Source organism: Dendrobates tinctorius, unplaced genomic scaffold, assembly GCF_039654945.1.
Source record: "Dendrobates tinctorius isolate UK_male_01 unplaced genomic scaffold, ASM3965494v1 ptg000070l, whole genome shotgun sequence".
Classification (NCBI taxonomy): Eukaryota; Metazoa; Chordata; class Amphibia; order Anura; family Dendrobatidae; genus Dendrobates; species Dendrobates tinctorius.
Window position 1 is genome coordinate 22,838,250 of NW_027361738.1, and position 27,342 is coordinate 22,865,591.

General features: G+C 44.6%; 1 protein-coding gene across 1 annotated transcript in view; it reads left to right on the forward strand.

The window, feature by feature from the left end:
• Positions 1–27,342, forward strand: part of LOC141095455 (ATP-binding cassette sub-family B member 5-like) — a 184,396-nt gene that overhangs the window by 74,501 nt on the left and 82,553 nt on the right. Inside the window, exons 2-7 of the mRNA XM_073581462.1 lie at positions 5,242–5,360; positions 6,270–6,330; positions 21,320–21,470; positions 22,813–22,855; positions 25,577–25,768; positions 25,843–26,014. Coding sequence (XP_073437563.1) covers positions 5,242–5,360; positions 6,270–6,330; positions 21,320–21,470; positions 22,813–22,855; positions 25,577–25,768; positions 25,843–26,014 — 738 coding nt within the window. The remainder of the gene's footprint in view (positions 1–5,241; positions 5,361–6,269; positions 6,331–21,319; positions 21,471–22,812; positions 22,856–25,576; positions 25,769–25,842; positions 26,015–27,342) is intronic.

Sequence of the window (27,342 nt, forward strand, 5' to 3'; positions counted from 1 at the left end):
ATAGGGGAAGTTTGAATGGTGGAATGTAATTAATGGAATAGTTTGTGACGCCACCTGTGGTGTTCGGCAAGTGAGATGTTGAGCCGACGCTGCGTGCAGATCCTCTGGGGCTGGTCGTGTGTTGCAGCTAAGATGGTAAAGCTTCCCACAGGTGGAGTTATAGTCCCAGGACAGTGTAGATGTAGGGGTAGAGGAGAGGCACAAGCGGTGTAGAAGCTGGTTCCCAGATGTAGCGCTGCTGGGTGTGTTGGTGCAAGAATCAATGGAGGACACTAGGGCTTGTAGTTCCAAAGCTTTACTCAGTCTGTAGTACACGTACAGGTGCCTGCCTCCGTGCTGTGTCCTCCAGGTCAGAGACTCAATCAACCTCCAGGCCAGATGGAATGCTCCCTTCCAATGCTCCACCAACATGTGCCTTTCTGATTGTCTCCTCTTATAACACCTTTAAGTGTGAAGTACTCCTAGTACTGAGTTACACTGGAGTGCCTCCTGACAGATGTTCCCAAGAACTCTACTTGTACGGCAGACAGCTGTAGCCTGCTTCGGGGACTTCTTACTCCTGAGTCCCGGCTCACTATCAAGGTTGCTGTTGTGCTCCCAAGTCTTAGATGGGAGTAGTGCATTTACAGCCCACTACTCCATCGGTGTCTGCTGTAGGACCATTAGTATCCATACAACCTCAGGGACCGGGCCCCGGCCTTGCGCTTAGAACTTCTAGGCAGGGTTCCTCCTCTAACCCACGTCCTCTGTTCCCGTTTAATCCTACGTTCCGTACTAGTCTTTCCTTCTTATGGAAGATCAGGTTTCAGTTCAATGTCTTTCTCCTTCTTTCCTTTCCTGTGCCAGCAGACCCAGGTCACTGAGATCTGCTGCAGCACCTCCTTCCTCCATCCCTCTCTCAGGGATCTTCTTTCCTCACTCCTCTCTGAGTGACTCTCCGAATGACTGACTCCCAAATCCTAACCCTTCCCACTCTTTTATGTATTCTAACTCCACCCGCCTCCCAGCACGTTTCGTGTTCCAAGCAGGGAGCCACCAAAGGTGCTCTGCAACGCTCCAAGCAGGGAGCTGCAATGTGGCTTTGCTGAACTACCATGTTGTGTGGGATGCAGGTGTTGGAGCGTGGTCAGGAACCTCCAACTTACCTGGATAGTGGGGCACCACACCTCAGGAGGAGGTGCAGTACCTCTGTGGCGACTGAGCCTCAGGGGCGCCACAAACACATCACAAGTCATGCATTGCACTGTAGTTCTTTTACCACACCCCTGGTTTCTACACCTAGGACTGAACTTGCGTCTTGCAAACATTTCTGGAAGATGCAGGGCATGTTGCGCTTTTGCTAAGATGGGAGTGGATGAACCCGACGCTTGACTGGTGGTTGATGGTCTTGTTCTTGATAAGATTCCGAGCTATGAACTGATGGTGCACTGGACTCTATCAAAGCCTGTCCAATTCCAAATTTGAAGTCATGTAGATCTTTGATGTCTTTCCAAGATTCTGTCTTGGCAGTACTGCAGTCAAGAATTTACCACTGCAACATCAAGGAAATGTATGACACATCTAACAGTCCACTTCTAAGGCCGGTTTCACATTCGTGCTTTTGAGCGCAGCGACGGCCTGCGCACAGCCGCCGCTAAGCCCCGCCCTCTGTCCCACCTCCACCGGTATCTCCGCCTCCGGGCGCATGATGCTGCATGCGTCGTGCGTCCCCTATCTTCATCACAGAGGGCGCAGGCCGTGCGCAGTCTGCGCACAGTCTGCGTTTGGCGGCGCATGCGTCCTTTTGACGGTGCGCCGAGCAGCGCCAAACGCAACCTGTTGCATTTTGGTTGTGCTCGGCGCACCGTCAAAAGGACGCATGCGCCGCCAAATGCAGACTGTGCGCAGACTGCGCACGGCCTGCGCCCTCTGTGATGAAGATAGGGGACGCACGACGCATGCAGCGTCATGCGCCCGGAGGCGGAGATACCGGTGGAGGCGGGGCAGGGGGCGGGGCTTAGTGGCGGCCGTGCGCAGGCCGTCGCTGCGCTCAAAAGCGCGAATGTGAAACCGGCCTTAGTATGGCTTTTGGTATGATAGTAACTAATCATTCTGTCTTGCAAATTGACACCACCCATGCTGTTGTTGTATGACTTTACAACAGCAGGGTATTTGATATCAGTGAATGTTTGGTCTTTCTTTGACGATCGTTTGCACGTGGTTTCTGGCTGAATGCTGTTACTGGAAGAAATCAACGTAACAGACTTGGTATCAAACCATTTAACAATACTCACTTTGTTATCAGCTTACACTACTTCATCAGCACTTCCCCTGCCTCTGTCTTTCAGCTGCTTGTCAGATGGAAGTTTTGTTGTTTGAATCTTTGCTCGACAGGCTACAATAGTTCCTGTATAGTATAACTGCTTTTCTCATAAAGCAGCTACTAAAGGGACTGAAAAAAAGAATCCATCAGCGTAGATTACACTGCCGGGTGGTGCTGACTGAGGAAGGCAGATAATAGCTTTGCCTGCAAATCCATTTCTAACATCAACATCTTTAAATGTCTCCCCTCCAGAATAGATTCGGAAGTCAAGCATCACCCCGGAGGGCGATTCCAACACAAAATTTTTCAGTCCCATAGGATTAGGTTTTCCACATACATACTGTTTAAAACCGTCCTCCCAGGTTACCAATGTCATGAGGTGTGGCGAGGTGCGTATCATTCACAAGTGGTTGCAGCCATGGTGGGATTGAGATAATAGTGTGTGTGAATGTAGGACCCATACTTCCAGACTACTAGGAGTAGCATTTTGCTGCTGGGGTCTTAAGATCAGCTCAGCACTAGACAGTCAATATGCAAATACTGTAAGGTGTGTAGGTGCATAAGGTTGCAGCTCTGTGTCAGTAACCAAAGACTGCAAGGATGGTCAATGCTACGAACGTTGGGGAGGAGGTTGAAGACGATGTTGCTCAAATAGAGGAGGAGTCAAGCCAAGGCTCCACAAGGAGCCAGTCGCCAGCAGTTAGTCCTGCAGTGGGCCGTTCACCACCTACCCAGCCCCCCAGCCAGGCAAGCTCGGTTGACACCCTGCAAGCTGCCCTGACCAGCCTCTCAGCTGGAGATAAAGCCACCTACAAGACCCTCATACCATCAGAACATCACAAGGCAGCAGCAGCATGTCACAAGGAAGCTGCAGAACATCAGCAGGACTGTGAGCACCAGCATCAAATGCTTCAGCTCCAGCTGCAGACCACAGCAACTTGCGAGTCGCCTGAGATCCAGGTCCTAAAGTTACGGGGGGAGGGCTTCTCCCTGCTGGACAAAGGAGTGGACACTTTCTTGCTGACATTTGAAAAAATTTGCCATCAGTAACATCTGCCTGAGGACCAGTGGGTCCGGTTCTTAACCTCTCACGTCAGGGATAATGCCAAAGAAATCTTTGGTTACCTGCCCAGTGAGACCACCCTGAGCTATGAGGACATCAAGCAGGCTATGGATTAGCAGTACAACTTGACCCCTGAGACATACATGAAGGAGCTCCGGAGTATGCAGCGGGTCCTGCAGACAGCTGGGCCAATCACATGCGGGCCCTACTGAGAGCAGTTGATCAATGGACCAGAGGATTGGAGCTCACCACCGTCCAACAGCTGAGCGACTGAGCAGTTTTTTTGGAACTGCCAGGACGACCTCCAGCAGTACCACTTTATCTTTAGCTACAAGACGAGCCATGACCATGGTAATGAATTTGGGTTATCTTGATGAGTGGAGGATGTGAATGGGTGTGCATTGTGGGGGAACATCAGAAAGTGCTGTCTCCTACTGCCCTCTAAATGGGGAGGTGGGAAGGATGTAAGAGGGTAATGGTAGCGTTCAATCATCCTGTAAACTTGTGTAGTTGGTAGATGACAACTGGCTCCACAGGTGGTCCCGCCTTTCAGCTGCTAACTTAAAATTCACCCTCCCACCAACTAGCTAGAATCCAGCTCTTACAGGGAGACCCCCTGTTTATTCAACCCATGTGATCTGCTTTCTTCAGGCAACTAGGATTTGATAAGGAGAAATTGGACTTATCATATGTCCTGGCGACACACCGGTTATATTTCCGAGATCGCCAGAACATGGTGAGCGCCCGACTGGGTCTCGACCCATTCCAGCACCCAGAGGCATGAAAATATATCACATTTGTATTGGTACATGTGGGGAGACCTTACCATGGGATCCCGCTGACATCACACTTAGCCTTTACAGGTTAGCTTACGGGGGAGCTCCCAAAAAATATTTTGGGGTCCCCCTATAAATTCTAACCAGCAAAGGCTATGCAGACAGCAATGGGTTGATATTAATAGCATGGGAAGGGGCCACAGATATTGACCTCTCCCTCTTGCTCTTCCAACTTGACCATAAATCTCACCAGTATTGTTTTTTCTGTACAGGAAACATCAGGATGTGTGAAGGGGGCCTAAAATTAAACAAACATTTGCAAGCTATAGAATCCTAAAACAATGATTCATCAATGTTGTTTCTTCAATTTTCTAGAGAAATTTGTTCCTTTTTAGTGGTTTTAGTGTTTGCACCTTATTCTTGATGTGTTTGAGCAACTTTTAAATTTCTCTTTCTTTTTAAGTTATTGATCCGATTCATCATTGCTTTTGCACCTGAGTCCGATTCATCAACTGCGACTTTTAAAAAAGTTGCAAAATTTGGCATAGCTCCACTTCAGTCCCGGAGTGATTTTCTGCACTTAAATCAAACAGTTGCATCTTTTTCACAATTTTGAAAAATTATTAGTAATAGAACATAAGTCCTTTTTTTATTTTGAGCCAAATTCATTAACTGCGTGCTCCATATTGACGAATCTGGCGCATTATACATCAATAAATATCACAAGACAAGAAAAAAGAAAATCATCTTAAAAAAAATGCAAATGATAAATCGCTGCCTTGTTTAAAAACATTTCCTTGACAACTTTGCTTATGCAGATGTTTTAGACAGATTAATGAAATGCAACTTTTTCTAAATAACGCTTTTTTTACATCACTCCAAATTTCCCCTGATGTAAGGTTTCTAGAGGTGGTACATTTTCACCTTCAGGTATCACTGTGTCCATGTCCTGTTGGAAGTATAAAAGTGACCTCAGGATAGTTGGTAGCATTTTTTATTAACGGCTGTTAACGTTTTCCTTTATCTGTTAAATTAATAATAGATCACAATGATATTACAATGTTTTGCTTGTATCATATCAGTTATTTTATATTCTGCAGTGGTTTTCATGGATGTCCAATGGAAGCAAGAAAAGGAATGATATCAAAGAAGGGGATACAGAGCTCAACAACATTCACCCAACAGAATCCTTACTGGATGAAAGACAAAAACAAAATGCGTATGTATTATGTATTCAGACATAAACAGGCCTTCTCTAGTATGTAAAATATGTCTTGAAAACAAAATTAAAACAAATTCCAACAGGCCATCTCTTTTCTGTGGAGTGTAAGCTCTTATGGTCAGCAGGGTCCTCTCTCTCCTGTAGAGTGTAAGCTCTTATGGTCAGCAGGGTCCTCTCTCTCCTGTAGAGTGTAAGCTCTTATGGTCAGCAGGGTCCTCTCTCTCCTGTAGAGTGTAAGCTCTTATGGTCAGCAGGGTCCTCTCTCTCCTATAGAGTGTAAGCTCTTATGGTCAGCAGGGTCCTCTCTCTCCTGTAGAGTGTAAGCTCTTATGGTCAGCAGGGTCCTCTCTCTCCTGTAGAGTGTAAGCTCTTATGATCAGTGGGGTCCTCTCTCTCCAGTAGAGTGTAAGCTCTTAAGGTCATCAGGGTCCTCTCTCTCCTGTAGAGTGTCAGCTTTAATCTTCAGGAGGATTCTCTCTCTCTCTCACACATGTAGAATGTAAGCTCTTATGAGCAGTGGGGCCATCTCTCTCCTGTAGAGTGTAAGCTCTAATCTTCAGGAGGATTCTCTCTCTCCTGTAGAATGTAAACGCTAATCTTCAGGAGGATTCTCTCTCTCTCCTGTAGAGTGTAAGCTCTTATGATCAGCAAGGTTGTCTCTTCTGTACATTGTGAGCTGTTATGGTCAGCACAGACCTCTCTCACACCTCTGTGAGTGTAAGGTTCTCTCTCTTCTTTCCCCCACAAGTGTTTTGTGACTAATTACCAGCATTCCAGTATTGAAATTTATTCCCTTCTAATCAAATTTTTACGGCAAGTCAGCAAATTCAAATTTCAAAGCATTGTTAAGATTATATTTTTTTTTTACTGGATAACCTCTTTAATTTGTACTTTCCTTGTTTTAAGGCAGGAAAATGAAAAAAATGGGAGCAAAGAGAAAGCAAAGGCTGTTGGTCCCATCAAAATTGTAAGTAAACCATTATATTATGGAATATATGTGAATATATAAATCTTGTAAACTGGATAGTAATAAGCAATATTCAGACACACAAAAATGTACAATTGTACGTCAGTTGTGTATGACAGTTTATTATTACTCTAATATAATATTTTAAGGACAAATACTTTTATGTATAAAGTGCATAGAACACCTTTAAAGGGGGTGTCCTGTTGTAAGAAAACTGATCTAATGTTTGTCAAGTGAAAAAAAATCTTATATGTAATAATTTTCTTGAGTTAAGAAAGCTATTCCTATCTTAAAATATGAATTCAATATGGTCTCAAGAATTGCACTTTCGGTTGTGTTTTGACACAAGAGAAGGTGACAATGAGGAGTATGAAGGACGCACAATGACTGAATCATTTCAGTTGCAGCAGTATCCGAGAAGGGGGATGGCTTAAGCCCCCGTCACACACAGAGAGATCGCTAGCGAGATCGCTGCTGAGTCACAAGTTTTGTGACGCAACAGCGATCTCATCAGCGATATCGCTGTGTGTGACAGGTATCAGCGACTGGCCCCCCGGATCGTTGGTCTCCCACTGGCCAGCATGCATCACTGCGTTTGGCAGGCGGGAAAGCAATGATCAGCGAGCTCCCAGCTCGTATCCAAGGTAAACAGCGGGTTTCTAAGTGCCACGCGGCGCTTAGAAACCCACAGTGTACCGTAGATACCAGCGCGCTGGTGCAGCGAGCTGGTAACCAAGGTAAACAGCGGGTTTCTAAGCACCGCACGGCGCTTAGAAACCCGCTGTTTACCTTGCAAACGAGCTCCCTGCACCAGCGAGCTGGTATGCTGGTATCTAAGGTGTACAGCGACGTGCGCGTTCGTCGTCGCTTGTGCTGATTGCTGGTGAGATCTGCCTGTTTGGCAGCTCACCAGCGATCATGTAGCGATATACCAGCGATCCTGACAAGTTCATATCGTTGTCGGGATCGCTGGTGAGTCGATATGTGTGATGGGGCCCTTACTTATTGATATAATCCAGTCAGACAGTCTCTTTGATGCATGGTCCTGATATGCTACTGTTGAAAATAAGCTAAAATATGTTGAGGATTATAGCCAGAAGTAGACCTGATTAGAGTTGTGCGAAACGGGTCGAAAAAATTGAAAAGTCGCCGACTTTCTCCAAAGTCGGGTTTCATGAAACGAAACCCGACCTTAGCGTGAGATCGGCCATGAGGTCGGCCACTTTCGTGCCAAAGTCGTTTTTCAAAAGATGCTTGAGTGCCCTTTTTGCAGCCAATCAGGAAGAACGGACACTGTGGGCAATGTGATGACATAGGCAGCGGTCACCACCATCTTGGAGATGTCATGCAAGTGATTGGCTTGCTTTGTGGGGCGTCACAGGGAGTATAAAAGGGTGGGGACGCCGACCGCCATGTTACTCATGCTGATCTCAGAATAGGGAGAGCTGCTGCTGATTCTGTTGGGAGAGTGTTAGGCAGGGAAGAAGATACCAATAACTGATTCTGCTGCTAGTGATTTTGCCTGTACAACACAGCAGTCACTGTGCAGTGCAAGGGGAGGCTATATTTTGGTGCATCAGCTCTGTTGATTATTAGGCTGCCTTTTAAGGCTACCTGGTAGCTGCATTGCTGTGTGCCCACTGCTGAGCAAACTGCTTTTTTCAAAGCAATCCACATTTTATTGTTTTGTCCTTGTGAGTTACTGAGTGTTCATTTTTCACACACCGTACAGCGGTGTACGCTCCTCTCTCAGTACCGTGTAACGGCTGTTATCACGGCCACAGTGAAGCTATCTGTGTGTGACTCTGTAAGGATAAGTCGAGGAGTTGTTCCGTTCTTACAGACCTCCACCTTATAGTTTTGTCTGGTTTTCAAACAGTTTAGTATATTTGCAGTTTGATTACATTCAAAACTATAGAGAGACAGCGTGTGTCAGTCCGCACACTAAAACACGGAGCTTGACAATTTTACACACACCGGACAGCGGTGTACGTGCACGCTCCTCTCTCAGTGCCGTGTAATGGCTGTTATCACGGCCACAGTGAAGCTATCTGTGTGTGACTCTGTAAGGATAAGTCGAGGAGTTGTTCCATTCTTACAGACCTCCACCTTATAGTTTTGTCTGGTTTTCAAACAGTTTAGTATATTTGCTGTTTGATTACATTCAAAACTATGGAGAGACAGCGTGTGTCAGTCCATATGCTAAAACACGGAGCTGGACAATTTTACATACACTGGACAGCGGTGTACGTGCACGCTCCTCTCTCAGAGCCGTGTAACGGCTGTTATCACGGCCACAGTGAAACTATCTGTGTGTGACTCTGTAAGGATAAGTCGAGGAGTTGTTCCGTTCTTACAGACCTCCACCTTATAGTTTTGTCTGGTTTTCAAACAGTTTAGTATATTTGCTGTTTGATTACATTCAAAACTATGGAGAGACAGCGTGTGTCAGTCCGTATACTAAAACACGGAGCTTGACAATTTTACATACATTGGACAGCGGTGTACGTGCACGCTCCTCTCTCAGTGCCTTGTAACGGCTGTTATCATGGCCACAGTGAAGCTATCTGTGTGTGACTCTGTAAGGATAAGTCGAGGAGTTGTTCCGTTCTTACAGACCTCCACATTATAGTTTTGTCTGCTTTTCAAACAGTTTAGTATATTTGCTGTTTGATTACATTCAAAACTATAGCGAGACAGCGTGTGTCAGTCCGTATACTAAAACACGGAGCTTGACAATTTTACATACACTGGACAGCGGTGTACGTGCACGCTCCTCTCTCAGTGCCATGTAACGGCTGTTATCACTGCCACAGTGAAGCTATCTTTGTGTGACTATGTAAGGATAAGTCGAGGAGTTGTTCCGTTCTTACAGACCAAGATGTAAGTGCTTGGCTTGTAGTAAAGCGAGAGCGAAAAGCAATTTACACAAATAATCAACCAGAATGCCGAACTGTAATTCGCTGCCATAAAAAAAAGGCAATTTAGTATTCAAACCCAGCGATGCCACATGATGACCCCGGCCCATCACTCAGAGCCCGACACGCAAGGACCACCGCTGTCAGGCCCTCCACCTTATAGTTTTGTCTGGTTTTCAAACAGTTTAGTATATTTGCTGTTTAGTTACATTCAAAACTATAGCGAGACAGCGTGTGTCTGTCTGTATACTAAAACACGGAGCTTGACAATTTTACATACATTGGACATTGGTGTACGTGCACGCTCCTCTCTCAGTGCCGTGTAACGGCTGTTATCACGGCCACAGTGAAGCTATCCGTGTGTGACTCTGTAAGGATAAGTCGAGGAGTTGTTCCGTTCTTACAGACCTCCACCTTATAGTTTTGTCTAGTTTTCAAGCAGTTTAGTATATTTGCTGGTTGATTACATTCAAAACTATGGAGAGACAGTGTGTGTCAGTCCGTACACTAAAACACGGAGCTTGACAATTTTACATACACTGGACAGCGGTGTACGTGCACACTCCTCTCTCAGTGCCGTGTAGCGGCTGTTATCACAGCCACAGTGAAGCTATCTGTGTGTGACTCTGTAAGGATAAGTCGAGGAGTTGTTCCGTTCTTACAGACCTCCACCTTATAGTTTTGTCTGGTTTTCAAACAGTTTAGTATATTTGCTGTTTAATTACATTCAAAACTATAGAGAGACAGCTTGTGTCAGTCTGTATACTAAAACACGGAGCTTGACAATTTTACATACATTGGACATCGGTGTACGTGCACGCTCCTCTCTCAGTGCCGTGTAACGGCTGTTATCACGGCCACAGTGAAACTATCTGTGTGTGAGTCTGTAAGGATAAGTCGAGGAGTTGTTCCGTTCTTACAGACCTCCACCTTATAGTTTTGTCTAGTTTTCAAACAGTTTAGTATATTTGGTGGTTGATTACATTCAAAACTATAGAGAGACAGCGTGTGTCAGTCCGTACACTAAAACACGGAGCTTGACAATTTTACCTACACTGGACAGCGGTGTACGTACACACTCCTCTCTCAGTGCCGTGTAACGGCTGTTATCATGGCCACAGTGAAGCTGTGTGTGACCCTGTAAGGATAAGTTGAGGATTTGTTCCGTTCTTACAGACCTACACTGTAGGGAGATTCCAGTTCTGCCAAATTCTGTATACACCTTGTAGTTTGTCATACACTAGGCAATTTCTGCCGGTCACATTGAGGTGTTAAATAAATAGGGCCTGACTGAATCCCACAGTGTCCTGAAGTGTAGAGACATTCCAGTTCTACACAGTCCTCTATACACCCTTCTGACAGCATAGAGAATCTACCTGTCATATTGCGGTGTTAAATAAACATGGCCTGACTGAATCCCACAGTCTCCTGAAGTGTAGAGACATTCCAATTCTCCACAGTCCTCTATACACCCTTCTAACAGCATAGAGAATCTACCTGTCATATTGCGGTGTTAAATAAACATGGCCTGACTGAATCCCACAGTGTCCTGAAGTGTAGAGACATTCCAATTCTCCCCAGTACTATATACACCTTGTACCTTGTTTTACAGTACCAGAGAGTTGGTGTAAATTTGGGTAAATTTTTCCAAAAAATGAGGAAGTGTGGTGGAAGAGTCCGTGGAAGTGGGCGGGGGTTGGCAGCTGGTAATGATGGTGTTGGTGTTGGTGGTGGATCTGCTGGTAGTGACAAAAGCAAAATAGCACCTAATACTGGAGATGTTGAGGCTGCGTCATCATCTGGCTCCACAAGGCCTCGAAGGCTCCCTTTTCTGGGAGTAGGTAAACCACTTCTAAAGCCGGAGCTTCAAGAACAAGTTTTGGCTTACATTGCTGACTCAGCCTCCAGCTCTATCGCCTCCTCTTCTGAAGTTTTAAAAAATAAAAGCACTGAGTCGTCATTGGAGGCTCATGGTCATGAACCACACCTTTCCTTGTGTCCTTCACCCCTACCAAAATTGAAGGATGCGGTAGGCCACACTACAGATTACTCCATGGAGCTGTTTTCACATACCATGCCTGGGTTATCAAGTCAAATCATGAATTACCCAGGCCAAGATGAATCTGACATGGAGTGCACTGATGCACAGCCACTGCTAGATTTATCTGCTGGTACATTCACTCAGAGCACTACATTGTCCTCGCAGTGTACTGAGCCAGAATCTGACCCTGATGAAACTCAGGTGCCCCCTCCCGCATACTATACCACCATACACGGTGTCACAGAGGAAGGTGCACATGACATTGAAGAGGAGGTGATGGATGACCCAGTTGTTGACCCATATTGGCATCCATTGGGGGTAGAGTGTGCCGCTGCCAATAGCTCAGAAGAGGAGGAGGAGCATCCACAGCGGGCATCGACATTGCAACAGTTGTTATCTGGCAGGCCCGGAGCAGTCCAAAATTGGGTTACAAAAACCCAAAAAATTGAAGGACAGCTTGGCCAGGGGGTCAAAAAAGCACAGCGTGCAAGGCCTCAAACTGTCTTCCCTAGTAGGAAGAGTGCAGTGTGGCCCTTTTTTGAACAAAATCCTAATGATCAGGTAAAGGTAATCTGTAAGAAGTGCGCAAAGACCTTTAGCTGAGGGAAAAATCTGAGAAATTTGACTACCAGTTGCATGCTAAGACATTTAACCACCATGCACTTGCAAGCGTGGATGGACTACCAAAACTCACGTACCACATGTGCTACTGCTCCCAAAGAAGGTAGTCAGCAACGCAACATTGTTTCCCCCACTGTAAGTCCACCGGTTAGCACACCACCAGCAGCAAATGTTGAGTTGTCGTCGCAAGGGCAAATAATTCAGGGAATCACACTGCTATTGCAACGAAAGACTGAATCTAGGCCATCAGAAAGAACACCAACTCCTTCACCATCATCAACCCTCTCTCAGTCGGCCATGTCCACCGCTACTTCCACCATATCCAGCTCTCAAGTCCAGCTCACCCTACCAGAGACTATGAGTAGGACAAAAAAGTACTCATCCTCTCATCCGCGTACACTGACATTGCCAAACTAATCTCGTTAGAGATGATGCCCTATCGGTTGGTTGAAAGCGCAGCTTTCCGCGAACTAATGGCCTACGCAGTTCCACGCTATGAACTACCCAGTCGCCACTTCTTTTCTCGCAAAGCCATCCCAGCCCTCCACCTTCATGTGAAAGGCCGCATTGTACATGCACTCAAGCTGGTGGTGGATGCAGGGTCCACAGAGGACAGCGGTGGTGGCACAGTGCTGCCTAGCCCATGGTATAGGAAACAGTTGGCTGTAGGCGTTCAATCCTCCTCCTCCAGAAGCGAAAGCTGGTCCACAGAGCGCAGTCGCACGAGCACTGGATCCGCAGTTGGCAGTGTTGCAAACGAGGTGTCCACCTATCGATCAGCTAGTGGAAAGCGTCAACAGGCTGTGTTGCAGATGATGTGTTTGGGCGACAGACACACCGCAGAGGTACTGGCCGACTACTTTCAGCGACAAACTGAGTCATGGCTGGGCAGTCTACATCTTGAGGCAGGTAAGGTAGTTAGTGATAACGGCCGGAATTTTGTGGCAGCCATAGCCCTTTCAAAACTCAGACACATACCTTGCTTGGCTCACACCTTGAACCTGGTGGTGCAGTGCTTCCTCACTAATTATCCGGATTGAACTGGCCTGCTCCTTAAGGTTCGAAGACTGTGCTCGCACATCTGCCGGTCGCCGGTACACTCCAGTCGTATGCAGAAGCTGCAGCGATTGCTCCACCTTCCCAAGCACCGCCTAATTATTGACGTTGCTACAAGGTGGAACTCCACCCTGCACATGGTTGAGCGGCTGTGCGAACAAAGGCAGGCTGAAATGCATTTGTGGGAGGATACACAGGCAGGCACTTTGAAGGCAGACTTGGAGTTGACAGGTGTGCAGTGGTCGAAGCTGAAAGACCTCTGTAAAGTCCTTCAGTGTTTTGAGGAATGCACACGGCTGGTAAGCGCTGATGATGCCATCATAAGCATGAGCATCCCACTTATGTGTCTGCTCATGCAAACTTTGACGCACATTAAGGAGCAGGCGTCTGCAGCCGAGGTTGATGAGGAGAAAGAGGAGGAGGAAAGCCTTGATGACAGTCAGCCATTGTCTGGTCAGGGAACTGTTGTGGACAAGGTGGAGGAAGAAGAGGAGGAGGATGATGATGGGGATGATTATTTAGGGGAGGAGGATGCTTCTCGTGGGGCAAGAGAAAATGTTGGCTTTGCAAGGTCTGGTACAGGGTTTGTGCGTGACTGGAGGGATGTGGATTTGCCAGAAAGTGCTCCTCCACCCAGCACTCGCAGTGCATCATTGACACCGGGAACATTGGCCCACATGTCAGATTATGCCTTGCAGATCCTAAAAAGGGACCCACGCATTGCCAAAATGATGAACGATGATGACTACTGGTTGGCCAGCATCCTGGATCCACGCTATAAAGGCAAATTCCAAAACATCATGCCACAGGAGAATCTAATATTGGCTAATAAACAAGCTACTCTGGTAAACCGGTTGGTTGAGGCATTCCCAGCACACAGCAGCGGTGATGGTTCTCACACGAGCCGTAGGGGCTGGGGGCAACTTGGAAGCGGTGTTGGTGGTGGACACATCAGAAGTGGCGTTGGAGACAGGGGTTTCATGACCATGTTGTGGACTGATATTTCAAGTCCCGCTCACACGACTAGTAATACTGCATCGATTGAAAGTGACAGGAGACAGCACTTGTCAAGTATGGTTACAAACTACTTTTCCTCCCATATCGATGTTCTCCCTCACAGGTCATTCCCATTTGACTATTGGGCAGCTAAACTGGACACCTGGCCTGAATTGGCACAATATGCCTTACAGGAGCTCGCATGCCCAGCTGCAAGTGTGCTATCGGAAAGAGTCTTCAGTGCTGCTGGATCAATACTGACAGAAAAAAGGACCCGTCTGTCGACCCAAAATGTGGATGATCTAACCTTCATTAAAATGAACCATGCATGGGTTTCCAAGGATTTTGTCCCACCTTACCCTGATGACACATAGGTTGCCAGAAAAATTGTTTTCTTTGGTCCGCCTGTTCCTGGGACTTGACCAATTTTGCCTTTAGCAGCAGGTGAATGTCCGACATCAATATATGCCATTTTGTAAACCTCCCTAACTGGGCAGCCTCCTCCCCCCAATGGCCGTGGTCACCACCGAGCGCATGCAACCGTTCGAGTGCCATTGCCCTGGACAGGTGGGTGGGCCGACTCGTGGGTGTGGGCACTGGCACAGGGTCCCTCATAGTGCAATCAAGTGTCTCTGACGGTGGTGGTGCACACCCGCCGTCAGACACACCACCGTACTATGAGGGGCCCAGTGCCAGTGCCGACGCCCACGAGTGGGCCCCCCTTGCTTGGGCAGGGCCCCAGCATTTGCAGTGTTTACCTCTCCCTGCTCCTCCGCTGTGTAGTCTGGGCTGTCAAATCCATCACTGGGACTGGCACTTCAAATTTGGTGAACTGATAGAAGATGATGGTTAAGACGTAGCTATGCCCTGTCCCGCTGGCCGGGATCCAGCTTCAGATGATCAATGGCTTCCATTTCTTATGGACGTCGACTCACAATGAGATGCAGTGGTGGTTTCTCATCAACTTTAACAGTTTTCCTACCCACAGACGTGTGACATTCCAGCGCACATTTTTAAATGTGCCCTCCCTCTCATGCCAATCCAATTGAATCGCCTACGGCCTGTGGATTCTGTGTTTTGCACTCCAAAGTTACGTGACAGATCATGATAGGCAGTGAGCACCATGTTTACATCTCTCCCTGTGATCAAAATTGGATGGACATGAGTAACGGCGATGGGATCAACGGTACTGCGATACAGCAACACTTTCTTCACAAAGAAAGGTTTTTGCTGTGTCCACACACTAATTAATTGAGAATCAGCATCGCCTCTGAGAATTGTGATGGAAGTTGTTCCCGTGAATAGTAATTCGTAGATTTCTGCAATCACTAGACTTTAGGTAAATAATTGTATGCATCTAATTTCCTATTGCAGAGAGTCTGGGCTGTCTTACTGAGACAGAAATATAAATGAAGATTTAAAAATACCACCAAAAGTGTATCATGGTGTACGCTTGAAATACATTTCCTTTTTTCTAGTTTTTAGATTGTTGTGTAATCCATGCAGAGAACACAGAGATTTTAAATGTTTAAACTATGCTCTATATACCTGCTGTCCAGTGATAATGTACCCTATCTCAACTTTGTATAATCTGGTCTAATCCATACTGGGCCTGAGACCGTCTGAGCCTGCCTCCTGATCGATACACATAGGATTTTAATGTGTAAACTATGCAACATATACACGTGTTATCCGGTGAAACTGTACCCTTTATCTACTTTCTCGAATCTTGTAGAATCCATACTGGGCCTGAGAACGGCTGCAGAGCTGTTAAGCAAGCTACAGCACCTGTTGTTTGGACACGTAATGTTTTGCATTTTTTCTGGAATGGCGGTTAGGCCGAAATCAGGAATTGCTGTTGACCTGCACTTACTGGGAAATCATCGTTCACGGCGAATTATTGGAATCCAAGATCCCCATCACTAACGGTGTTCAGCGGGTTATCTGCACCTGTAAGCGACAAAATATGGTCCTTTCAGTGTAGCGCGCATGTAGCCCCGGACATGGAAGGCCATGATAGCCCTGTTATTGCTCGATCGCGCGTGCCAGAGCCATGCGTATACCTCTATTAAGCTTTATGCGTACCGCAGGGGCATGCCGGAGTCTCGTTCGTTAACGGAATAAAGCTGACAAATCGTTAGCACAACTACAAACGGACATACCACACCACACACACACAAGCGACAAAGCTTTCTATGTGTGCATCTTTTTTTGAGGTGGCAAGGTTGTGGTTTCCCGGGTGGAGTCCAATTAAGCCACAGGCTCCACTCCTGGTGGTGCCCTTTTGGACATTCCTTTAAGGTTCAGCTTTGCAATCATACTGCCCCCGGAAAGCAAACACTTTGGCTTCATGGACGCTGTTTGGAGGTTCATGGGAATAACGCCACCCGATCGCCAGTTGCCATAATTTATCGGGGGGAAGTACGACGGTATATGATCGTGTTCATTTTCAGATTTTGTTTTTTTGGGTTTGGTTTTTACATTTTTAGTCCAGACTTTCTTGACTTCATAAGGGCATGACAAGCCTTGATCTGTGTCTCCTCCACCTCCTCCTTTTACTCCTCCACCTCTTTTGTAAATGTAGTTGCCCTTTTCCATATGTTATTTTTGGCTTCTGAGCATTTTGTCGGCTTTAGGACACCTTTTAAGGTGTTTTGTAATTGTTTTGTATGTGTTAGTATGTGTTTGTGTTTGCCTGCCATTGTTTTCAGTGTGGTTCGACGAACATTCGACGAACTTGCCTCCTGTTTGACGAACCAAAACACTAGCGGGGTGGCTCAACACTACTCCTGATATATAGACGTACATTGTTAATGTTTAAACTATGCTATATAAACCTGCTATCTGATGATACTGTACACTTTGCCTACTTTTTATATTCTTGTCTAATCCATACTGAGCCTGGGAGTGTCTCTGTGTGACTGATGGAATATATATGAAGATGGACAATTATCCTTTGACTGAATAGAGCTGTATGCTTCTGATACAGTGCCATATATGTGATGTTATTTTGTGTCTATTTTGTGCTAAATTTGGAAGTTTGGTGGAAGAGGCCGAGGACGTGGGCGTGGGGGGGCCAGCTGGTGCTGATGGTGGTGGTGCATCTGCTGGTAGTGGCAAAAGCACAATAGCAGCTAAGGCAGGAGGTGTTGAGCCTGCATCATGGTCTGTCTACGGAATGCCTGGAAGGCTACCTTTTCTGGGAGTAGGTTAATCGTTTTTAAAGCCGGAGCATGAGGAACTGGTTTGGGCTTACATTGCCGAAACAGACTCCAGCAAATATGCCCTCCTCTTCTGAAGTTTCAAAAAATGCAAGGACTGAGTCGTCAAGTGCTGGCTCCTGGTCAGGAAGAACCCCTTTCCTTGCCTCCTGCACCCCCACCCAAAGTGAATGATGCAGCAGGCCACACTTCACATTAGTCCATGTAGCTCTTTCTATCATACCATGCATGGGTTATCAAGTCAAATCGTGAATTCCCCAGTCCAAGATGAATCTGACATGGAGTGTGGGTGGCCAGGCAGGGCAGTGGGGTTAATTGGTACCGGGACGGTGTCTCCCTGGGATGTGTCACATTGGTGGTGACCCGTTCAGTGGCCCTGGGCATCCATGCAAAGGGGTGAATTATGTTTATAGGTGAATGCTACGTGACGCCACCTGTGGTTTCTGAGTAGATTGACCAGCACTGCAGTGGCACTTCTCTGGGACAGAAGTTGTGGTGCAGCTAAGATGTAGAAGCCCTGCACAGGTATGGCCATTGTCGCAGGGCACATGAAAGAGTTAGTAGATGGTGTGCAGTGCAGGATGTAGCAGAGCCGTGTGCCAGGTGCAGGAGAAAGAGAACAGACACAGTCATGCAGTTCCTTTACCTGTACTTGATAAGTGCCATCCAGGACCCAGAGTACAGATGGAGAAGGAGTTGGTCAGTCTGGAAGCCAATTTGGAAATCTCTCTCTGCAGATAGGTAGTGTGGCCTCCGTTCTAGCGCTTATCTGAGGTACTCGCAGTGCTGAGTTCAATGAAGTTCCCCCTGTTGACTCTCTCTTGGAACTTTCTCGTATGGCAGGCAGCCGTAGCCTTTTCCTTCTGGCTCACACACGTCGCTGCTGGGGCCTCCGAGCCTTAGTTGGGTATAGAGCATTTACAGCTGCTACTTCCTCCGGTTTCTGCTGCAGGAACATCAGTGTCCCTACAAACTCGGAGACCGGAATCTGGACCATGCGCTCAAGCTAAGAGTGAGCCTTAACTCTGCTCATCCTCCAGCTCCCCTTCTCATGTCCACACACTTCCCCTTCCCTTCACAGACTGCCCTAACTTACCTCCTCCTGACCACAGACAGCAGCTCCTCAGCAGTCAGGTTCAGAGGTCTCCCTGCTGGCCTGGAGTGGGAAATGTGTTGTGTGTTGGTTTAACTGCTAGAGAGATCCTTCGTTGCTCCCAAGCATGACATCACACTCCCTAGGAGGAAGGTAATGCCACTGTGGCGACCGTACTCCTGGGGGCGCCACAAGTGCACTGAGGCCCAGCCACTGCTAGATGATTCTGCTGGTACATTGACCCAGACCACTACATTTCCCTCGCACTCTACACAGCCTGAATGTGACCCAGATGAAACTCAGGTTACCCTTCCCATATACTGTACCACCTTACACGGTGACAAAAAGGAATGTGCAGCTGAAAGTGCAGGTTCAGCCCACCCGCCATCAGACACACCACCATACTATGAGGGGCCCTGTGCCAGTGCCGTCGCCAATGAGTGGGCCCCCCCTGTTTGCTCTGGATCACAGCACTTGCAAAGTTGAAATACTTACCTCTCCCTGCTCCACCGCCATGACGTCTTCCGCGTTTCCTGACAGTGATATTCTGATCAGAGAGCGCAATGACATCACGTCTGTATGCCCAGACTAGTACAGGGATTCCCTAGTGAGGAGACTTATTTGAGGAGACTTATTTAATTGTTTTCAATGTTGGGACAGCAATTTTTGGGGAGCACTATACTCTGTAGAATGATATATAGGGCTCAACATACACTGGAGCATTCCAAAGGTGGACATCAGACACTGGAGCAGCATTTACAGGGCCCATTATACACTAGAACATTAGAAATGGGGCCCATTATATATAGAGCATTATTTGGGCCCATAAGACAGTGCAGCTTCATCCATGAGGTCCAACATATACTGTAGCATTATGTGGAGCTCATCATATACTGTTTCAAACATTATATGGGACCAATGATTCTGTATGGTGAAATATATGGGCCTCATTACTCTGTATAGCGCACTATGCGGTGGCCATAATACTGTATGGAGTAAGATACTGTCCGTTTTTGGAGCTATTGGAGAATTTAAAATGGATATCAGTCATGAGATGTAAAAAGTGAAGTATTTTTCATTGTACTATACCGCTATTTCTCTGCCGTATCGGAGCATCATGAGTTGTGGTATGTGTTAAAGGGGCGCTCTTTGGCCCAGGGCACATGAAAACCTGGAGCCAGCCCTACCCCCCCACAAATTTAGCCAAATAACCCCTATTTTTCAGTGCGTAACTAGTATTATGAAGTAAATTAAGGTTGAAAAGCTTCAGTAATAAGATTTGATGTTTTTGGCATTCGAAAGCACACTGTAGGTGTGTTTCCTGGCCTCCACTCCCTGCCGACTTTGCTTCCCCATTGACTTGCATTGGGTTTCGTGTTTCAGTCGGCCTTCGACTTTTCACAAAAATCGGCCGATTTCGTTCGACCCGACTTTTGCGAAAGTCGGGTTTCATGAAACCCGACTCGACCCAAGAAAAGGCAAAGTCGCTCAACTCTAGACCTGATATCTTAAGTTCAATTGAGCTTTCTTAATTCAAGTATATTAGTAAGTTTCAACTTTAATCACTTTACAACACATTAAAATCCCGTTTTACTTTAAGTGCAACATTTTCAAAGTATTCTTTAAAGAAAATTTAGGAAGGGTTGAAAACAAACAATGTGTTCTGTGGTCTATGATTGAACAGGCATAATCACTGTTGGACTAATGTTCCTTGGATCCACCAGAAGAAAATATAGGCACTGATTCATCATTTGCGAGTTTTTTTTAAGCCACTTTCCTTTTTTATCTTGTGGTATTAGCTGCCGTTTTTGGAGTCAAATTCTTTAAAATGCCACAAGCAATTCATGAATTTGGTGCAAAGCGAAAATGGTCTTTTTTCTGTATTGACCAGTTTTTTGCGACCTTTTCGTGCAAAAACTCGCACATTTCACAGAATAATGCAAAAATTGCACCAAAATGCTGGCCTACTCAAAATAACATCGTGGGAGGAGGGTTTGCATCAAATTTTGCTACTTTTTGATTAAAAGTATCTGGGATCACGAAAGTTGAAAATAAAAAACAGGCAAGCACAGACAAAATAAACTTTAAAAGAAATTCACCACTAGAATAATGAATTTGGTGCAAACAAAAAAAGACACAAAATACACAAAAACTAGACAAAACATTAAAAAGGACATGTACAAAATCCCAACATACAAAGAAAATGACAAATTGGTTTGCAAACTACTGTGGAAACCCAATAATAAAAGGCATCAATCATAAATTAGATATACAGTAAACATATCAACATTAAGAGATATGGTGGGTATATACAAATAAATATAATGTAGTCATCGAGTATCTATGCCCAGGTAATGGTGGAAGTTGGAGTACCAACTAATTTGTACGTACAGTAGCTTGCAAAAGTATTTTTGACTTGAGAAAATAACAATCACAAAAAAAATCACAGTGGCAAGATTTTGAAAGCTCTTAGAGACTTGTCGAAAGTGACTTGCAGCTGTAATTGCCTCAAAAGGAGGCTCTACAAAGTTCTGACTTTAGGAGGTGAATGGTTATCCACACTGACGTTTTCAGTTATTTTGTCCTATTCATTGTTTCTTCACAATAAAAAAAAAAAAAAAAAAAAAAAGTCACAGTTGTAGACATGTTATTTACGTGAACTGGTGCAAACCCTCAAAAAAAGTGAAATTACAGGTTGTGAGGTAGCAAAAGATGAAAACTGCCAAAGAGGGTGGATACTTTCGCAAACCATTGGAGGGACACATATTAGCTGGTACTCCAATCTCCACCATTGCCTGGGTATAGATACTTGAAGGAAACATAACACTAAATCTTAATGAAATGCCACAACTTTACAAGTCAGGAATTTCAGAAAATTAGCAAAATTTGCAAATCATACTATCAGAGTCTTTAATTCCAGTAGACTTTCACATTTTACAAGTCTCACATGCATGCTTGGTTTACTGGATTGGTTTATTGGTTTATAGCATTGGACATACTAAACTTGAATCTTATTTCCTTTATATCTGATTCCTTTTTTTAGTTTCGATTTGCAGATGGGCTGGATGTGCTCTATATGATCATTGGGTCGCTTGGTGCACTCTGCAATGGGATCTGCCTTCCTATAATGCACATTGTGTTTGGTGAAATGACCGACAGTATCTTGTGTCACAACTCATCAAAACAAAATTCATGTAAGAACATTAAAGCTAACATTGAGAGCAAAAATGTTTTTAAAGAAATGTACTGTATTGCTTCACTTCTTCAAATATAGATATTTCTAAATTGAGCTAAGAAAAGTTGACAAGGCATAGTTCTTTATTATATGCCAAACTCTCCAAAAAGGCTACTATCAATGCATTTTATTAAATGGAAAAATATTCAGAATTGAGAGTCCTCAGTGGTTGATACCTTTTAATGGCTAACTGAAAAGATGGTAACACATTGCAAGCTTTCGAGACTACTCAGGTCTCTTCTTCAGGCTAGACTAATACAAAATCTGAAGAGTCACATATTTATGCACAATACAGAAAAAATGCAATAGATAAGACAAGTGACGTGAAGCAGAACTATCAATATGGGAGAGGGAGAAACATAAATATTGGACCAGTGCATAGATAAGGAGTCCGGATGTTTTATAGTCCTCTGATTGGGGTCTCCTAATGTGTTGTGATGCCCCCACCAGGTTTTGAAAGCAAATTCCTTAATTGATGTAAAAAGACATAAATCCATGCAACACATTCATTCCAGCACTGAGAGTGTCAACCACTTAGGTATCAACCACTGAGGACTCTCAATTCTGAATATTTTTCTATCTATTGGCTAACATGGTAAAAAGATATACATCTTTTATTAAATGGGTATTCACAAGTTATTAATTTGCTAAGGAAGTTTGCAATTGAATTGACTTTTTGATCTGCTTTGATTCCCCTGCAATGAGCACTTTTTTCTTTCATTGTGTACAGCTTGGGAGTTCAGCCACTAGTGCCTGGACAGACTCTGGCCGAGAGTGTGCACTACAGGAGAGGAGGTATCACCTAACATACCAGCCGCCTCTCTGAAGCCCGATAACTAATAAACAGCAGTTAGCTGCTTACCTCAATCCCCCTCCCTTTCAGCTCCCGACTTGCTGTCTTTATCAATCCTGTTGAATCACAACTGTGGCTCTCCATGTCACAAGCCATGTGCTTGTTCAAATGCAAATGCATCTCTATGTGCAAATATTGTGATAACAGTGTAGACTCAAAATAAATCACTGACCATTGAAAGTGTTACAGCAGAATTTGTGCTGAGCTTTACAGTTCCACTAACACAACAGCTCTGCTACTCACCAGAATTGTCACTTAAGGGAAAGTTCTTGTCCTGCCAGAAACCAGGAAGATATGACACTGCAGAACTGTGTGATGCCCGGAGACAACTTAAGAATAACCCTTTAATGTTTAGGTTTAGTGTTAACATTTGCAATTTGTATCTAGCATAACTATGCTAATTATATTATAATTATGATATGTATATTGTCATGTTTTTTGTTTACAGCTAATTGTGAAAATTTCAAACCAATAGAAGAACAGATGGCACTGTAAGTTGTGGATATTTACCTCTTAACATCTGTTATAGAAGTGTATGCTTGTCTTACTGACAGCCATTTTCTCCAATTCCTCAATTCATTTAGAGACACACAGAGATGTACTTATCTTTTGTGAAATTAAATAATTGTTGAAATCTAATATGTCAGGGCTTTCTTTTCTCTGACAGCAGAGGTCTAATTACATCCTGGATCCAAACCATATTAATCTAATGTGTGTGGTCAACTGAAAGCTGCAGAAAGGACACTGTGTATGCAATATTGATTTTTGTGAAGAAGCAAATTAAGCATATCAGTTACCAACGAGAGAGAGGCACAACACTTGAACAAACTTTTTAGTAACTTTGACCTCTTGCAGGGAGACTCCTCACCTCTTGGCTCATATTCCTATCATGCTGATGATTCTTGGAGACTTGACTATTTCTGACAACCGGAAAGACAACTAATGGTAATAGTGCAGAGGTTGAGCTTGTGCACTTCCATTCCATTGAAGATGGGAATCTTCCAAGCTTGGTTCCCAAGTCTCAGAACCTCATTCTTGCGATTACCAGAAGTCTCAGTGGTTGGACCCCAATTATCAAGAAGTTATACCCTATCCTATTTCAGCTCTTCCCCAATATATATCATAGTGGGAGTCTCTGTGAACCATGTTCAGTTCCATCTTTTTACTACCCTCTTTAATTATTACTCTCCACTGGGATGGCATTTGGGCAGTTAGTATTTAACTACAGACACCACACTCATCTGATCAAATCTGGCTCCCTCTACAGCTCTTACTGTCCCAATTCTCTCCACATGCTGCTATTCAAACCACCTCCATCTTAGCACTCACTAGTCATTTCAGGTCTCAGCCTGCAGCTCCTGGTCTGCGGTGCCTCTGCTCCTGACCTGCATCCCCAGCAGTGAATTTTGCACCGCACCCAGTCACTCGCCTGATGAAACTTTACTGGCTCCAATTTGACACTCCTCCTTCTCAGCGTCTACAACCTACAGCTCTCTTCCTCTCAAGGACATTTCAATGTTCTTCAGCATTCAGCATGAGTAATCAGGTGGTGACCAGTTGAAGGAGATTTGTGGCTGACAATGTCCAATTGTCATCATTATCCTCTTTTTCTTGAAAGTATCACATTCCATCTGCTATGCTCTATACCGGGGGAGTCATTGCACATTCCATAGTTGCTACACCATTATGATTTCTGTTTTGTGCTCATTATCCATGCAAAAAAGTTAGTCTGCAAATGGAATTTTAAGCTAATGAATTAAAAAGGAAGAACAGCTTTTTTGGGAGTCACAATAATGACTAATTGATGCAGACAATATAGACTTCATCAAAGTACCAGTCATTGCTGTAGACTTTTTTTTAGTGCTAATAAGTAGTGCCAACCTACTAATAAGATCCACAGAAAATGTATTATACCTTTGTGCCTATCACAAAATAGCAGTACAATTAAATATCCTCAAAGCAGTTACTACATAAATGTGGGGAAAGATAAAGTCCACCTTACCCGCATGCACTGCTTGAAGATCTAGAGCAGAGGAAGGGTCCGTGCCTTAGACGTGGATAATTGCAAAGAAAGAGTAATTCAGCTCCACAGAAATGCAAACGCTTCTATATTGGTGTGTTCAAGAGTTTTACTACCTGAAACTAGTTGTTTTATCCATTACCATGGCATTCTAAATTCACCCACTGAAGCGTTTCTATTCACACCAATAAAGAAAAGTTTTGTATTTCCATGGAGCTGGATTCCTCTTTCTTTATTACATAAATGCCTCTATAATGCAACATATTTTTCTACTTCTTCACCCCTTCCATGTTTCTATCTGCTTCTGTGCTATTTTTTTAGACTTAGAAATTAATAGTTGAAAATTTTGCCTGTCAGAAGCACTCAAGGATTGACTTTAGACTTGCCATCTGTCTATTAATTTACATACTATGTTTCAAAAAATGTCTCATTTTATTCATGGCTGTTATATTTATTGCTTATACAGTCTATAATATATGGTTCATCATTTTCAGCATATAGTAAATGGTAATATATTCATATCACTATTCTGAGCCATATTGGAGAGATTCATCTAAATTGTTTTGTACCGAATAAAAATCCACCAAATTTATAAATATTTTAGAAATTGGGTGCATTTTTGTCTGTGATTAAAGGGGGTTTTCAGTCTTAATATATTGATGACCTATCCAATGGATAGGTGGGGTCAGATTGGTGGAGTCCGACACTTGGAATCCCCATCAATCAGCTGTTATTTGCTCTGCTAGATGAAAATACTTTCGGTGGAGCTGCAAGTCAAAGCTCCTTTTAATTTGTACATCATCAATATGCTGTGACCAGACAACTTCCTTAAGTAAAAAAATGTAAATCTATGTCCCCCATCAGCAGGCGTACATTTGTGATACAATTTGCTCCAATTTTTCCTGTTATTAATAACTGTGTCAGATCGTTGGTGAGCAAGTTTTGTTGGCCTTGTTTGTTGGCTAAGCTGTTCAGAAACTACAATAAAACGGACGACAACCATGATGTACCTTTTATTTTCCAAAATAAATTTAGGGAATTAATAACAATGCACAGAATTTGGATCTGTCTCACTAAAGTTTGATTTTTATGGGATTGAGCAGTCCGAAGTCAAATGTCTTGGCCACTCCAATATTGAGGTGTGTGTCGCAGTACCTGCGTATTATTTATCTGCAATTACTTTTCTCTATAGGTTCTCCTTGTACTATGTTGGAATAGGAGTTGCGGTAATGATTTGTGGATATGTACAAGTTTCATTTTGGGTTCTAACGGCTGCAAGACAGACACGAAGAATACGAAATACATTCTTCCATTCAGTATTATCCAAAGACATGAGTTGGTTCGATGTTACCAAAAGTGGAGAACTTAGCAGTCATCTCACCGAGTAAGAGTAACAGAGATACTTTTAATGTTGACATTTTTGTTGCCTTTGTTAACATCTTTTTTCTTATTCTCTAGAGACATCAATAAAATCAATGATGGGATTGGAGACAAGGTTGGCCACCTTTTGCAAAACTCTTCAACATGTATAGCTGGATTAGTAATTGGATTGGTAAAAGGGTGGCAGCTTTCGTTAGTGTATATGTCTACAAGTCCACTAATGTCATTATCGGCAGCATTTTGTTCAAAGGTAATTACTACATTTTTACCATAAGGGTTCGTGCTCATGATCATAATATCAGATAAGTCACTTTGACGGAGAGAACTCGTCTCCATGTTATTCAGGGAGGCCATGCAGGTGTTCAACTCTTTAATCGGAACACTTGAGTCGTCCTAGGAAAAATATTGCATTTTGCATGGCTTGCCTCTGATATTCGGCCATTCAAGTCTATGGGTCAGTGGAAAACATTGGACCACACTAGGATTCCATTCAAGTGTTGTCCCATTTTCACGGACAGACTGAATGGAGAAGGTAGGGAAACTTATTTTTTTCTCCCCCTCTGAGAAATTTGGATCATACTCTGATCACTCTCCGATCAAACTCTAATCAGACTCTGGTCAGAGCATGATTAGCATAGTCAGGACCGTATTTAGAGTTTGTGCTGCCCTAGGCACTTTTCGTGCTGCCTCCCCCCATTGGCGAGTATGACTAATGCAGACAATGTCAGCAGTGACTTAGGCTACTTTCACATCAGCGATTTTTGCCATTCACGGCAGATCTGGCAGTTTTTCCACATCTGCCACGTAACGAATTACTTATGGCAACACTGCGTTCGGCCTCATTCATTCCCTATGGGACTTGCGGACATGTGCGGCACTTGCGGTTTTTCCACGATTCGGCAAATGCAGTACTTGCAGTAACGGAATAAAAATGCTGCTAGCAGTGTTTTTTAGTCTCATCACAAGTGCAAAACTGCTAGGGAGGGTGAGGTCATGCTTGGAAGCAGTGAAGGGTCTCTCTCGCAGTTAACCTATGCATGCAACACAGTTCCACTCCAGGCCAGCAGGGGGAACTCTGAACTGGGATTAAGGGGAGGAGTGCTCTCTGAGGGCCAAGAGGAAGGAGTGGTCAGTTAGTGTGAGGAGGTCCACATGTGCAGACGTGTGGAGAGAAGCTGGAGGTTGAGCTGAGGAAGGAGAGCTCCCTCACAGCGAGAGCACATGAACTGGAGCCTGGTCTCCACGGTTGTACGGATACTAACGGTCCTGCAACAGATACCAGAGGAGTAGGAGGCTGTAAATGCCCTACTCTCATCTAAGACTCGGAGGCACAACAGCACGGAGTGAGCCAAGAGAGGAATACGGCTACAGCTGTCTGCCATACGAGGTAGTTCTAAGAGACAATAAGAGAAGTAGGAGGAACTCCAGTGTAACTCAGTACTAGGAGTACTTCATCCAAATAGGCGCTAGGAAGGAGACTGCACAGCCCTTCTGCTGAGAGAGAATCCTGAGCTGCTTCCAGGCTAGCCTGCTCCGTTACCATCTGTAATCAGGACCCTGGACTGCATTTATCAAGTA